The sequence below is a fragment of the Daucus carota genome, chromosome 6, assembly GCF_001625215.2.
Source record: "Daucus carota subsp. sativus chromosome 6, DH1 v3.0, whole genome shotgun sequence".
NCBI lineage: Eukaryota > Viridiplantae > Streptophyta > Magnoliopsida > Apiales > Apiaceae > Daucus > Daucus carota.
Genome location: NC_030386.2, coordinates 10,492,333 through 10,505,035, shown reverse-complemented (window position 1 = coordinate 10,505,035; position 12,703 = coordinate 10,492,333). Strand labels below are relative to the sequence as shown.

The window sequence follows — 12,703 nt, the reverse complement described above, 5'->3', positions numbered from 1 at the left end:
TTTAAAATATAAGTGGATAAACAAATGTTAAAATAAATAAAATAAAAAGCAAAATTGAGCATAAAAATTTACCAAAATTTGGAGGAGGCTCAAAAAATTGAGGATCATTTAAAGAAGATTCACCATGCTCATCAAGAGGTGGCTCATTCAAGTCAAGTGGAGATTTATTGAAGTCAAAAATATAATGATCTGCATTTATGAAATATTAATGGGCAAATATTACTTACACACTCACATTATCAAAAAATAATTTCACAAATATTTGAATTAATACATAATTTGGCAAGTGAAATTTACTTTAAAAAAATTAAACTCACCTCTAAAATCTTCTGAATTAGCTATAAAGTCCACGTCACAGAAATCAAGAGCACCTATAATCCATAATACTTTAAAATTTACAAAAAAAATCTATACAATACATTTTAATGGGCATAAGAATTTAAGATAAAAAATTACAAATTAAATCCATAGGAATATTTTCTTCACCTAAACAATATTAGAAATGATCATCGGAGGAATTATTTAAAAAAAAAAACATACTTGTACTTAAAAAGAAAAAAATACACGTAAACTTGTTCATCATCTACAAAATTTGCAAATATGTTCATATGAATAAAATTAAGATTGCCTACAATAAATATTTAAAAAAATTATAATCAAGATTGAAAAGCTAAAGAATATTACACCAAAACATAAAATAATATAATAACAATAAATTAAAGTGTACAATTTAAATCCAAAGCTGCTACATTTTTGTAAGATGTGTCATGTAGTTTGCCTGGATTGTGATGTTCACCTAAGAAATATATAAAAAAATGGTATAATAAATATAATAAGAAAAATATGTACTTTGATGTTGTAACGTAAACAGAAAAGAGTATGTATATCAAGAAAGAAAATTTACCTCCTGCGTGGTTTCTTACTGTGAGATATTCAAATCAAATATGTGTGTACTCATGGTTGGTTATGAAAAATGATTATGGAATCCACCTCTCATTATATTTTTTTTTTTTTGGAGGGAATTCAATCAAAATAAATTTTGATGAGAGGGAATGGAACCAAAAATTTGAAAGTTAAAATTTTACAGTTTTAGAGTGAAAGAAATTTTTAATATTAATGTTAGTGGTAACAAAATCAAGTAAAAAGTGAAGAGTTTTTCATTGAAACTCTCATTAAAATTTATACACTAATCGACGAAATTGAAAAACAACAACTACATTAATGATTGAATAACCTAGTAATTACACATCTTAATAAGTGTGCCCAGTCAAAATACGACACTTTAAAAGGAATGGGGGGAGTAAGTTTGATGATAAATTTATGTATGAAGTAGACTCGATCCAAGGATCTGTGGAATGGTACCCGCAGGACAATATTATGATATTTTGCTTTTATGTAATGTATTTTTACAGGTGTGCGAAGCTTGGTGCCTTAATGTTTTAAATTCACGGAAGGATGATTTTGGGGTCGTTACATTTACAGTATCATATGTTAGATCTCATATATGTGATTTGTTAATTTCTGCTAACTTCTTCATCCTTCACTTATACAGAATTACAAAGTATAAAAATATTTAAAATTCACCAACATATTCTGCATGTACGTGAATGGATAATTGAATTTGATACACTAAGATAATCAACTTTTATCCGTTGATAGATGAGCTATTCTAGACATGTTACAAAAATCTTATCTGTCAATAAGCTTTCTATCAACAGATGTTAAGTGACTCATGCTATTTGTTGATATATAGTTACAAAATTTTAATTAAATTATAAAATACACCAAGTGTTATGCTATCATCAACATCAAGTTCCTAATATGTAAATTTTAATGTTGCAATAGCAAACAGAGGCAATATCAAGTATATGATATTTCTCGTTCCTGCTATTGGCTAATGAAAATTTCTTTAAAATAAATGTATTTAAGTACGAAGAAGTATTCGATAAATTTTGAAATAATTTTCTAAAATTAAATTCCCACATTTAATTAATCAAATAAATTAATGACTTATTTGGGAGGATAACTAAGTAAATTATGATTTCATGTTTATCACAAATATCAAAATAATAATATATCGAAGATATCATTTCATATATAACACTTGTGCATTTACACAGGTTAAAGGTAGTTCTATTATAATCAATACATTAAAATTTTGGTTGGTAAATTTTACAATAAGTAGACTTAATAGAAAAATATAATACAAACGTATAGTATAATGTATTTCATTAGACGAATTATGAATTATTCATGTGATACTTGAATCAAACTGTGCACAAGTTTTATAAATAATTCATTAACTACATGTTATCCTCAACTCAAGTTAATTTCATAGCATACAAATCAATACATCAATAAGCAACAGCTTGAACCGATATTATCTGAGATCGTAAATTCAAAATTTGTTCATGAAAGCTTGTAAACCTAGCGAAAAGGACTCTAACTTCGTGGCGATAAACATAGTGATTCCATGTAGCCACGACTTCTTCTTTCAAACAACTGGAAATTAATTATTTTTTTTACCAATTTTTTTATTAGTTTTTTGATAAACTTAATTATTAAGACTTTTAATATATTAAATGTAAAAGTTATTTAACATAACGATATATTAAACAAACACACGTATTAATTATAAAAAATTATTTAATTGGAACTACATCTTATTTCAAATATAATATTATCTTCGCAATGTAATTAACTTCTAGAATATATAAAATAAACTAATCTATACTATATTATTAAAATCAAACATATAAGATTATGGTCTTTCGTTTGTAGTCTCCATCATAAATTATAATCGTTGAAACACTTAAATCAAATTAACTAGAATCCTTAAATTGATTTTTTTAATATATATTTCAATACGTAAGATACTTTTAAAATTCCAAACTTTGAAATAACATCAATAATATATTAATATACTTGACATATTGGTATGTATATTTCATGATTCTACTTCTTTGAGTATACATATGAGGTGAGTCCCGAATATTAATTAAAAAAATGTGTAAAATAGTGGGATCAACTATTATATAATGTATAAAATGAGTGTGGTGGAAGAAAATAGTTGATACAGTTATATGCAATTGAGTGAGACGTCCCAAAAAAAGCTGTATAGAAATGAACGACACGAAGGGAGTAATACGATACATAATATTCGAATTGGGTGAATAACATATTAAATTTATATTACAAATATTATTTAATTTAGAAGGTATATTATTATACTTTAGTTTAAATTAATTAAAAATGATAAGTTATTATTGATATTAGATGTTTTAAAATCAGATAAAAACAATTAATTAACATATATTAAAAGTATTAAAAATGATGATAAGTGGGAAAAGTGAAAAAACCAAAGTAAAAGCGTGACATTCAACTTTGAAACATTGTAGTTTCCGTTTCTCCCTCCCAGTCCCAGACAAAGTCCCTTCCCTGTCTCAACAAGATCTCAAAGTCCCTTCCCTCCCTCTCATGTCTTGATCTCTCTACTTAGCTTCTTGTTTCTAATTATACAAACACACACACACACACACAGATATAAAAATTTGGTTTTGGTTAGTTACGTTGGTTGAATGTGGAGAAACAAGAGATATATCGACATGCCGGCGGCGATGTTGGGCTTCTTCTTGGGCTTGTTGGTGATCAGCAGCGGATTCCCGGCAAGCCTGAGATTGGAGAGAGGCTTTCCCAGAAATGATTGGGTGGAAATAAGTAAACTGAGGGCACGTGACATGGCCAGGCATGGCAGAATCTTGAAATCCTCCGATGATCATATCATCGATTTCCCCGTCCAAGGGACTTATGATCCCTACCTTGTTGGGTACGTACTTTTTCTTCTTTTCTTTCTCGATTTTTTTGTTATTTTGCTCATGCATGTAACTATTAATTATGTCATATCAGATTGTTCCACGTTCATTTGTTTTATTTATTGCAGATTACAAAAATTCATCCAGTTCTTGAAAATGACATACAAATTGTTGTCATCTTGGATTTATGTTTTGTTTCTCTTGTTTCTTTTGATGTCTTCAAGTTGTAGATTGGCTTTAATATGTCTCGAAATATTATTTTTTACTAATATGTAAGTGTGCTTCTTTATAGGCTTTATTTTACCAGAGTTCAGTTGGGTTCTCCCCCAAAAGAATTCTATGTGCAGATAGATACAGGAAGTGATGTGTTGTGGGTCGGTTGCAAAACCTGTGATGGTTGCCCCAAATCAAGTGGACTCCAAGTAGGTTCCTTGTTTTTTGAGTATTCCTTTTAAATTCCTTGTTTTTTTGTATGTTTTCATTTTTTATGCCTTTTTTCTTCAGATTGATCTTGAACCCTTTGATCCTTCGTCTTCATCGACAGCTTCTTTGATCTCGTGTTCAGACGATAGATGTGCACTTGGAGCGCAAACTTCTGATTCTTACTGTTCTAGAGAGGATGATCAATGCATTTATTCGTTCCAGTATGGAGACGGAAGTGGGGCTTCAGGTTTTTATGTGTCAGACATAATGCATCTTGACACAATTGTTAGGGATTCGCCAACTTCAAACACTTCAGCGAATGTTGTCTTTGGGTAAGCTAGAGATCCCTCGCGTTAATGAAGGTTTTATCTGCAAGCTGTGTGGATTAATCTTTGTTTCCATGCTTGCATCTTGTAATAGTTGTAGCACGTCACAGACTGGAGACTTATCAAAGCCAGACAGAGCAGTTGATGGGATATTTGGTTTTGGACAGCAGAGCTTGTCTATTGTCTCACAACTTTCTTCCCAGGGGATAACTCCAGACGCTTTCTCTCACTGTCTGAAGGGAGGTGAAACTGGTGGTGGAATTTTAGTTTTTGGTCAGATTGTGGAACCAAATCTTGTTTATACTCCACTTGTCCCGTCACAGTATGTCTATTATACTGTCATTTCACTTGATTATTGTACAATTTTCGATTTGGGAACTTGTAGAGCTTCATAATCTGGTTTATGTATGATAATAGAAAGTCTTAATCAAGTTTACATAGTTGTCAATTGTAACATGATACAAGCTTTGATACTAGGGATTGGCTTAAAAATATGATTGCATAGATAATTTATACAAAGAAATTGGTGCATACTGGACTTGGCTCCCCCAAAATAGCTGTAGATCCTCACACTACCTTTTTTCACAAATTAGGTTTTCCTCTTAGATGTCGGTAATTCTTTACCATTAGATCACCATGCATATTTGTTTCTAAAAATATCTGCATCAGTGCTCTTAAAGCTTGTTACAACCAAATAAATGCTTGTCTGTGTAATCATATGTCTGAAGCTACATAATTTCCTGGAAGAAACTAAGTTCACCTTTCTTTTCATGCTTTCCTTTATGTGATTTGATAATATAGTATAAATCCTAATTTCCATTCTTCGGATTCTAGGATCTATAGTCATGCCTTACTATTAGCACCCCTAACTTTGCATATCATTATATCAGTATTGTTGGTAACACAGTACAGAGGTCTTCCTCTATGTGCCACATTGCAACCTATTACCTCCAACATCTTTTTACAGTTTTTTCTGGGATTCGAAATATATGTCTTGAAGATATCGAATGGGCAATATAACTTCATTGAGAATAGTTCAACTTTGTAGGAATCTAATAGCTATGGCCTAGTGGAAAACAAGGGAGAAGGGAAGAAAATTTTGATACTTATTTTCTCTGCTTATACTTTCTGATAAGTAAAAACTCAGTGAGCGCGAGTAGGGGAGATAAATTACAATACTTTCAATGTTTCCCTTCTCTTCTTTTCACAGCTCATATGCACAGTGTATATTGAAATAATATTCTGCATATCTTAATTTTAACATAGCATCTAATTCTGTTTATTTTAATTTTCAGGCCACACTATAATATAAATTTGCAGAGCATATCTGTCGATGGGAAGAAATTACTAATTGATTCATCCGTTTTTGCGACATCAGATGATGGAGGTACCATAATTGATTCAGGAACAACACTAGCATACCTTGTAGAGGAAGCATATGATCCATTTGTTGATGCCGTAAGTAGTAAATAGTTTCTCAATATGTGTGTGCATGTGTTTGTGGAAATGTAATGCATGCGCGCACTTGTTATTACATGTTTGACAACTATACAGTAATTTATTTTTGCTTTTATGTGAATTATAATTAATACTGATTTTTTCATTTTTATATCTGCCACATGAAGATAACAGAAGCTGTTTCACAATCTGCAACCCCTGTCGTTTCTAAAGGAAGCCAATGCTATTTTATCACCGGAAGGTTCTTCCTCACATTTGACATTATATAAACAAATTATCTTCTAAATTTGAGACTCTGTTCTGTTTGCTTCTCAATCTGAAAATGTGCAACATTTTGATTTCAGTGTTTCTGAAATATTTCCCACGGTTAATTTTAACTTTTATGGCGGTGCACCATTCGTTCTAAAACCTGAAGACTATCTTCTGCAGCAAAATTCCGCAGTAAGTTCATCTTAAATTTACATTAATTGTTAAGAGTGCCATTTGAATAAGATTTCAGTATTGTATAAAATGGGGCATCCCTTTTGCTGCCGTGTTTATCCTTATTTTCTTCACTGCAAAGATACTTTTTAATATCTATCATACACATAAAATTGTTGACCCATCCTTAAAAGATCATCATTTTCGAAAAATCAGGAGTGGCCTAGAGGTCTGGTGTCTGATTTTTTATATTCCCCTCCCTCTATACTTACAAATCAAATACATCGAAAAAGTTACGCATCTTTTTGAAGAGGCAATGATGCGGAACTTCAGCTGTGTCTGCTGTCCAAACTCCCGTGTTGCAGTCAGGATACTGAATTGAAACTAATGATCTTTCTAAGACAATAGATTATTAGTTAATGAACGAAAAATTATAGATGAATAGCTCATATTATGAGCTTAACCGATACTGTTGCTATCAGAATAGGCATCAATTTGTTCTTATATAGTTTTTAATTTCTTTTTCTTATAGATGGATAATTCATATTAAGCACATTAGACTGAAACTCATGATGTGGCATCATGCAGGATGGTGCTACAGCATGGTGCATTGGCTTCCAGAAGATGAACGGAACTACAATTATAGGAGGTATGCACTTGGCATGTTAGAAATTTATGTATGTTTCTTAAAACACAAAGACCTCATAACTCTTGATCATACTAATGCAGTTAATCCTTGTTTTTTTTCTTACTCGGTGTGAAGACCTTTTTCTGAAAGACAAGATCATTGTTTATGATCTTGGTGGCCAGAGGATTGGATGGGCTGACTATGACTGTATGTTTTAACAAATAGCTTTGTCCTGTTTGTATCCACATTGAACGTGAATCATAATTTTTCTATGCATCTGAATACTTATCAGGTTCAATGCCAGTTAATGTATCAACAGCTCGAAGGCCCAAGAGAAGTGGGGTTTTCAACACAGTTAGTGGAAGCAGTTCGCAACGGGATGTATTTTTAAGGCCAATTACCCTTAGCATATTATTTGTCATCTTGCACATATCAGTACATTTCAGTCTCTCATGTTTGTAACAGCAGTTGCAAGTTCAGAAGCTATCCAGAACCCCATTCTTTATTCCTTGAATATTAGGTGTGCCTTGCCATCCAATAATCTTATTAACTTGGGTACCTGCTTCCAGTCCAAGACCAATAGCATTCTAAATTTGAGGGGAAATGTACATCAAACTGATGAGAAACACAGATGGGCTTCTCTTGTATCGACACTTACAAGTTACAAGTACATTACAGTTCACTGGCAATTTTACAGAAATATACAAGCATTGGCTATCAGTATATCAAGTATGAAGTTGACATTCATTTCGTTACAGCACTAATCTTTGGTTGCTTCTATTGGATAGAATGGAATGAAAATTTTACTGTATCTGAGGGTGGTTGGAAAAAAATGTTTATAATTTCCATTTCTTTCATCATTCCATTCTTACGAAGGACAAGCAGTAGGAGCATTAGATGAAGGATTAATTAATCTCCAAGCCTGGTGCCAGGCAACTGGGTCTCTTATACTCAGCTTTTCATTGTTAACGAAGCAAAAGATCATAAAATGCTTACATCCCTTGACATAGTGAAAAATTCACGGCGATCATTTGAGACATTTGATATTCAACAGGTGCAAGGGAACTCACTCCAATTCTTTTGATATTGAATTATATCACGTGCTGTCATAGGAATAAAACAAAATTTTATGTATTGTTCAGAGTTTGCTTCACATTCGGCATGTTTATCTACCAGCACAAGTGTTTTTTTCAGAGCAGCTAGGTAAGCACTAGTAACACTTGATCAGATGCTCACTGCTTGATGAAATATACTCTTAAATTTCAACCCTGAGACAGAAACTCTTAATTATTTGATTACAGAAAGAGCATTGCATTCCTAAGACAAACTCAAGGGGTTAGAAAAGGTTCAGTTGCTGCAGCAGCTGTCACATAACTTGCATAATCCAAAAACCTTGATGATCAAACTCAGTTTAATTAGAACCAGGCTTTTGCTTCAGAACACTTGATTCTGGTCTTGTAAATTCATTCCTCGTTGCATTCACAAGGGCACGTTTACTCTGTTGCACATCTTCAAAAGATCCGAATGTATTCTATCACCCCCCAACTCGGAACCAGTTGCACCAGCAGCAATACGAAGCACATCTTCAATCAAGGCCACATTTCCCATGATGTCGACGTGACCAGCACTCTCCAGACCCCTCCCCTCCAACATACTTGATGGTGGCTTGTGACGGTATTCCCTTACATATGTGGCGCTCCCTGATGGATTGAACCTGGTTTTTCCCCTCCACCCTTTGGCACACATAAAACCACTGCTCAAAACTGGGACGCTCTCATCACCGTCCACAAAGTATACTCCGCCCCTTAAGCAGCTATCGCTTCCATCTGCAGAGTTGTCTATTCGGAAAGGAATGCCTTTACGCCTATCAGAAGGTGACATCTTGTACACATATGATCTCTCAGTAGGAATTCCCACACCATACATACAGTAAGTCTCCATGTCAGGAGCATCAGGTAACCTGAAGTAGAGATGTTTTTCGGGCTAGTCAAATGTTTATAGGATTCTGCAGAAACAGAAAGATATTGGAATTTATAACTGCAATTTTCCAGGCTAAAATACTTACATTGTCTCAAGTGGATTTGACCAATATTTGTGATGATTATATTTTGGATCTTCAAGATTCTCAGCTATACCATGGGAATAATGAGCCTCGGCACGTTGCATCATTTTGGGAGCCACGTATCGAAGAAGATCTAGGAGATCTGTAGTTGTGTATACTTTGTTTTCTGCAATTTTCTGAAAGTTTTCTCGGCTCATGTCATCGTATTCTGTCCAGAATTCTCCACGTGATGTGCTGGAATTGGCGGAGGTACTTGAATGCATAAAGTCCTGTCATCAATTGAAGGTCTAGACCACTGAGTAATATGACTAAGAAGTTCCGCAGCAATATTTCTATCCATTTATTTATATTCCATATTATTTGAAGAGAGAATGAGCCATATGTTTCGCATGGAATCTTAATATTCAGCGTAAGCTTAAGCTATTTTTTAAAAGAAAAAATTAACCAGGAAAATTCTTGTCCAATGCATGATAAACTGTCAGTTGCAGTGGCAGACCCCTTAACATGAATTACCAAGCCTGTACCAGGTATGTATAAATTTGTTTTTCTTATTCCTGTATAAAGTATTCTGATAGTTTGCTCCAGAATCATAGATGCATTATCAGTATGGTTTGAAAGATTATGAGTATACATGACACAAGTTAACAAATGTACCTTTGAAAAGGTAGGAAGCTGTGAAGAAACTACTTCTGATGCTTCCTTCCCAAACGAAATGATTCTTCCATATTTCTTGTGGTGTTTTACTTGAAATAGGCTCTTATCAGTACTGCTCCTGGTATTATTTTCTTTTGACAATGCTTGCAATTGTCTCTTCTCTTCCGATTCACAGTTGTACCCTTCCTCCGGAGACCAATCCAAGTTCCCCCAAACAGTCTCTCCTCCTTTCGGTAACAATGAGACAATGGAGTCCCATGTTCGCGATACCCTCATCACATGTTCTATAGTCTGAAGTCCAAGAAATTCAGATTCTAAGAGACCAGCCGCCATTGCTCTGCAAGCTCAAATGAATTGTGGAATTCACTCACTATCAGAATTATCCAAATATTTTGTTTCTTTAAAACAAAATAATATTTACTAAAAAAAAGAAACAAGTTCAACCCCGGACAGATTAGACACTGACCTGATGAGAGATATATCCTTCCCCTCCGCAGACAAGATAGTAGCGAAGGCCTTAGGAACACCAAGAAATGTTGGCCCAATATTCACTATTGCTTTGATGTACTTGGCACACCAACCAGAACCTCCTCCCCCTCCCACTGGAGCAGGTAACTCCACCCATTTAAGGAAGTGGAGGAAATAAACCGCGCCCATTGAATGGGGAAAGACGACGACTTTCTTATCTCCATTTGTTGCATACATTATCTCAATTTGGCCCTTCAATCTACTAAGAGATCGGTCCCTGACCTGCTCGATTCCAGCATATAATTGAGAGAACAATTTTATATATATAACAATGCAAAAATGCTAATATAAGCTTTATACTCCTTGTAATGTACTCTGAGACGTTAATACCTCTGTATTCTGGAAAGAAAGCCTCCAGTCATATGCAGCCATATACATATTTCTATCCTCGTAGCCAATTTGCGCTAAATTTTCAATCAGAATAGCCCACACAAAATAACCAGGCGCAAAATAGTCTGCTGCTACTAATCCTGGAGCAGGACGGACTCGGATTCCTGGTGGATCCAGGCCGGTTTCATAATGCAAAGAGAGATGATCCATCCAACACACCGGCCTGCAATCAACATTAAGATCAAAGATTAGTCACCATAAACCAATTCAGTAAAGACAAAATATCATCTGATATATCAACAAAAGATAACCTTCTAAAGATATCAGTGAAGCCACTGCCCCAACCTCCCCAAAGACGCTTACGAAACAAAGGTTCAGCACAAGGCTTGCCCTCCCAAAGCTCAAGGCCGCCTGTGATTATGCCAGGCACCAAAACCACGGGGTGGTTCGCAACCAAACCTTCTCGCTTAAGCCGTGCCCCGGGAATTTCAGGGCCTTTAAGACCAGGCAAACTAACAGGAACAATGTATAACAGAAACAAGAGTAGCCATGAAGTAGTACACAAATATCCAACAATCCAACAACAATTGTCAACACATTTCCATCCCATGGGCTTCTGCCTCTTGTTCCTACTCTTTTTAATCTCTTGAAACACTTTCTCATCAGGAGATTGTTTCTTTTCAGGGGTTCCATATGATTTACAACCCAACAGAGAACAACACTTTAAATGCTCAAATATGCATATTCTTAGGAATCTAAGCAATGAAGCAAATGAAAGCATGGCAATGCAAAGATTCCCTTTCAACTTAGAACTATTCATTACAGTAATAAAACTGCAATCAAGAAAGATCAAATTTTACACTGGACAACATCAAGAACTTAAACATGAATTGAAGATGGAAAAAGTCTAGAGAATGAAGTTGAACAGCAAGGCAGGACAATAAATGTAGGAGAAACTGATGTAATATAGGTGAGTAAACAGGTAAAGGTGTAAGATATATGTGGTGCTAAATGCAATCTCACGTGGGTAAGAACAAAGTATGGAGTTGTCAGATGGGGTAAGCATTAAAATATGAGAACATAAGAGTAAAGTGAACATACAGAGAAACATCATCAGAAAGATAAATCAACTTGTTCTTGGCAAGTTATATAGAGTTACAGTGAAGAAATAAATACAGTGGATACAAAATCAAATGCTAATTACTTCGGCACTTTTGTCTCCATGCAAGACACCTGTCGTATTATGCATGCAAAATACCAGTCAATTTTAATATTTTATAAATTATTTGAGATGTCAAATTAATATATCTTCCTTCCAAAAAATTAATATATCTTTATATATTATTTCTAAATTTTCTTTTTCTGAATAAAAATTTAACATTTATATTTTTATTTAGTGAAAAAAATTAAAAAAAAAAATTCTTTTTATTTTTATTTATATCATTTTACACTTCAGAATACGTGAAAAACGAGTTACTATTACTTTAGAATAAAAAAGTATAAAGTTGTATTTTTTATTTTGGACTTAATATCAGCTGTGATCTTCCATGCATTTCTGCTCCATACATGACATATTAGGCGTTTTCTCTAAAACATGGTGAGAGTGTAATTTAGTTGATTGTCGTTCAAGAATGATATGATAAATTCTTCGTTCTTCGTAAAAAAAAGAGAAAGAAGAAAACAACTGGTTTCATTATGCCCAAAAAGCAGTGTTACAGAAATCGGACCTAATCGGTTGATGTGGTCGTGAAAATGGACACCCATATATAAGTGAAGAAGCTTTCACCTTTTTTATATGGGTATCTTTGTACGTAATCTTTTGTGTATGTCTGTGATCTTTCTTTGCTGTTTTCCTGAGATTGTTACAGTGAATTATGGGGAATTTTGTTCATATTCTGGACATGGGTGAATATAAATAGAACATCAATAATTCTTGGAGAGCACACACTACGAAAAAACACAGAATCCCAAGTGGTCGAAGTGGACCAGAATCTTATTGCGATGGAAGAAAACAATCCACAGCCAGACACAATAAGATGGTTGAAAACACGGATCTAGAGCT

General features: G+C 33.9%; 2 protein-coding genes across 2 annotated transcripts; one reads left to right on the top strand and one right to left on the bottom strand.

Moving 5' to 3' along the window:
- The first annotated feature begins 3,409 nt into the window (after positions 1–3,409).
- Positions 3,410–8,055, top strand: LOC108192374 (aspartic proteinase 36). The gene is made up of 10 exons (XM_064080129.1): positions 3,410–3,826; positions 4,105–4,234; positions 4,317–4,567; positions 4,656–4,883; positions 5,857–6,019; positions 6,187–6,260; positions 6,364–6,460; positions 7,028–7,088; positions 7,203–7,274; positions 7,360–8,055. The coding sequence occupies exons 1-10, from the start codon at positions 3,579–3,581 to the stop codon at positions 7,527–7,529; spliced, it is 1,494 nt and encodes a 497-aa protein (XP_063936199.1). The 5' UTR covers positions 3,410–3,578; the 3' UTR covers positions 7,530–8,055.
- A 251-nt stretch (positions 8,056–8,306) lies between these two features.
- Positions 8,307–11,741, bottom strand: LOC108192584 (putative phospholipid:diacylglycerol acyltransferase 2). The gene is made up of 6 exons (XM_064080128.1): positions 10,953–11,741; positions 10,642–10,864; positions 10,250–10,533; positions 9,784–10,120; positions 9,133–9,398; positions 8,307–9,027 (listed from the first exon to the last, which is right to left on the bottom strand). The coding sequence occupies exons 1-6, from the start codon at positions 11,459–11,461 to the stop codon at positions 8,547–8,549; spliced, it is 2,100 nt and encodes a 699-aa protein (XP_063936198.1). The 5' UTR covers positions 11,462–11,741; the 3' UTR covers positions 8,307–8,546.
- Positions 11,742–12,703: the final 962 nt, after the last annotated feature.

What these genes read in the sequence shown, in the direction of transcription:
- LOC108192374 (XM_064080129.1), top strand. Translation starts at nt 3,579, where the DNA reads ATGTGGAGAAACAAGAGATATATCGACATGCCGGCGGCGATGTTGGGC. An exon ending in TATGATCCCTACCTTGTTGG is followed by an intron (nt 3,827 to 4,104) that starts GTACGTACTTTT and finishes GCTTCTTTATAG; the next exon opens with GCTTTATTTTACCAGAGTTC. An exon ending in TTCTGCAGCAAAATTCCGCA is followed by an intron (nt 6,461 to 7,027) that starts GTAAGTTCATCT and finishes GGCATCATGCAG; the next exon opens with GATGGTGCTACAGCATGGTG.
- LOC108192584 (XM_064080128.1), bottom strand. Translation starts at nt 11,461, where the DNA reads ATGAATAGTTCTAAGTTGAAAGGGAATCTTTGCATTGCCATGCTTTCA. An exon ending in AAGGATATATCTCTCATCAG is followed by an intron (nt 10,121 to 10,249) that starts GTCAGTGTCTAA and finishes TTGAGCTTGCAG; the next exon opens with AGCAATGGCGGCTGGTCTCT. An exon ending in TCAAATCCACTTGAGACAAT is followed by an intron (nt 9,028 to 9,132) that starts GTAAGTATTTTA and finishes TCTCTACTTCAG; the next exon opens with GTTACCTGATGCTCCTGACA.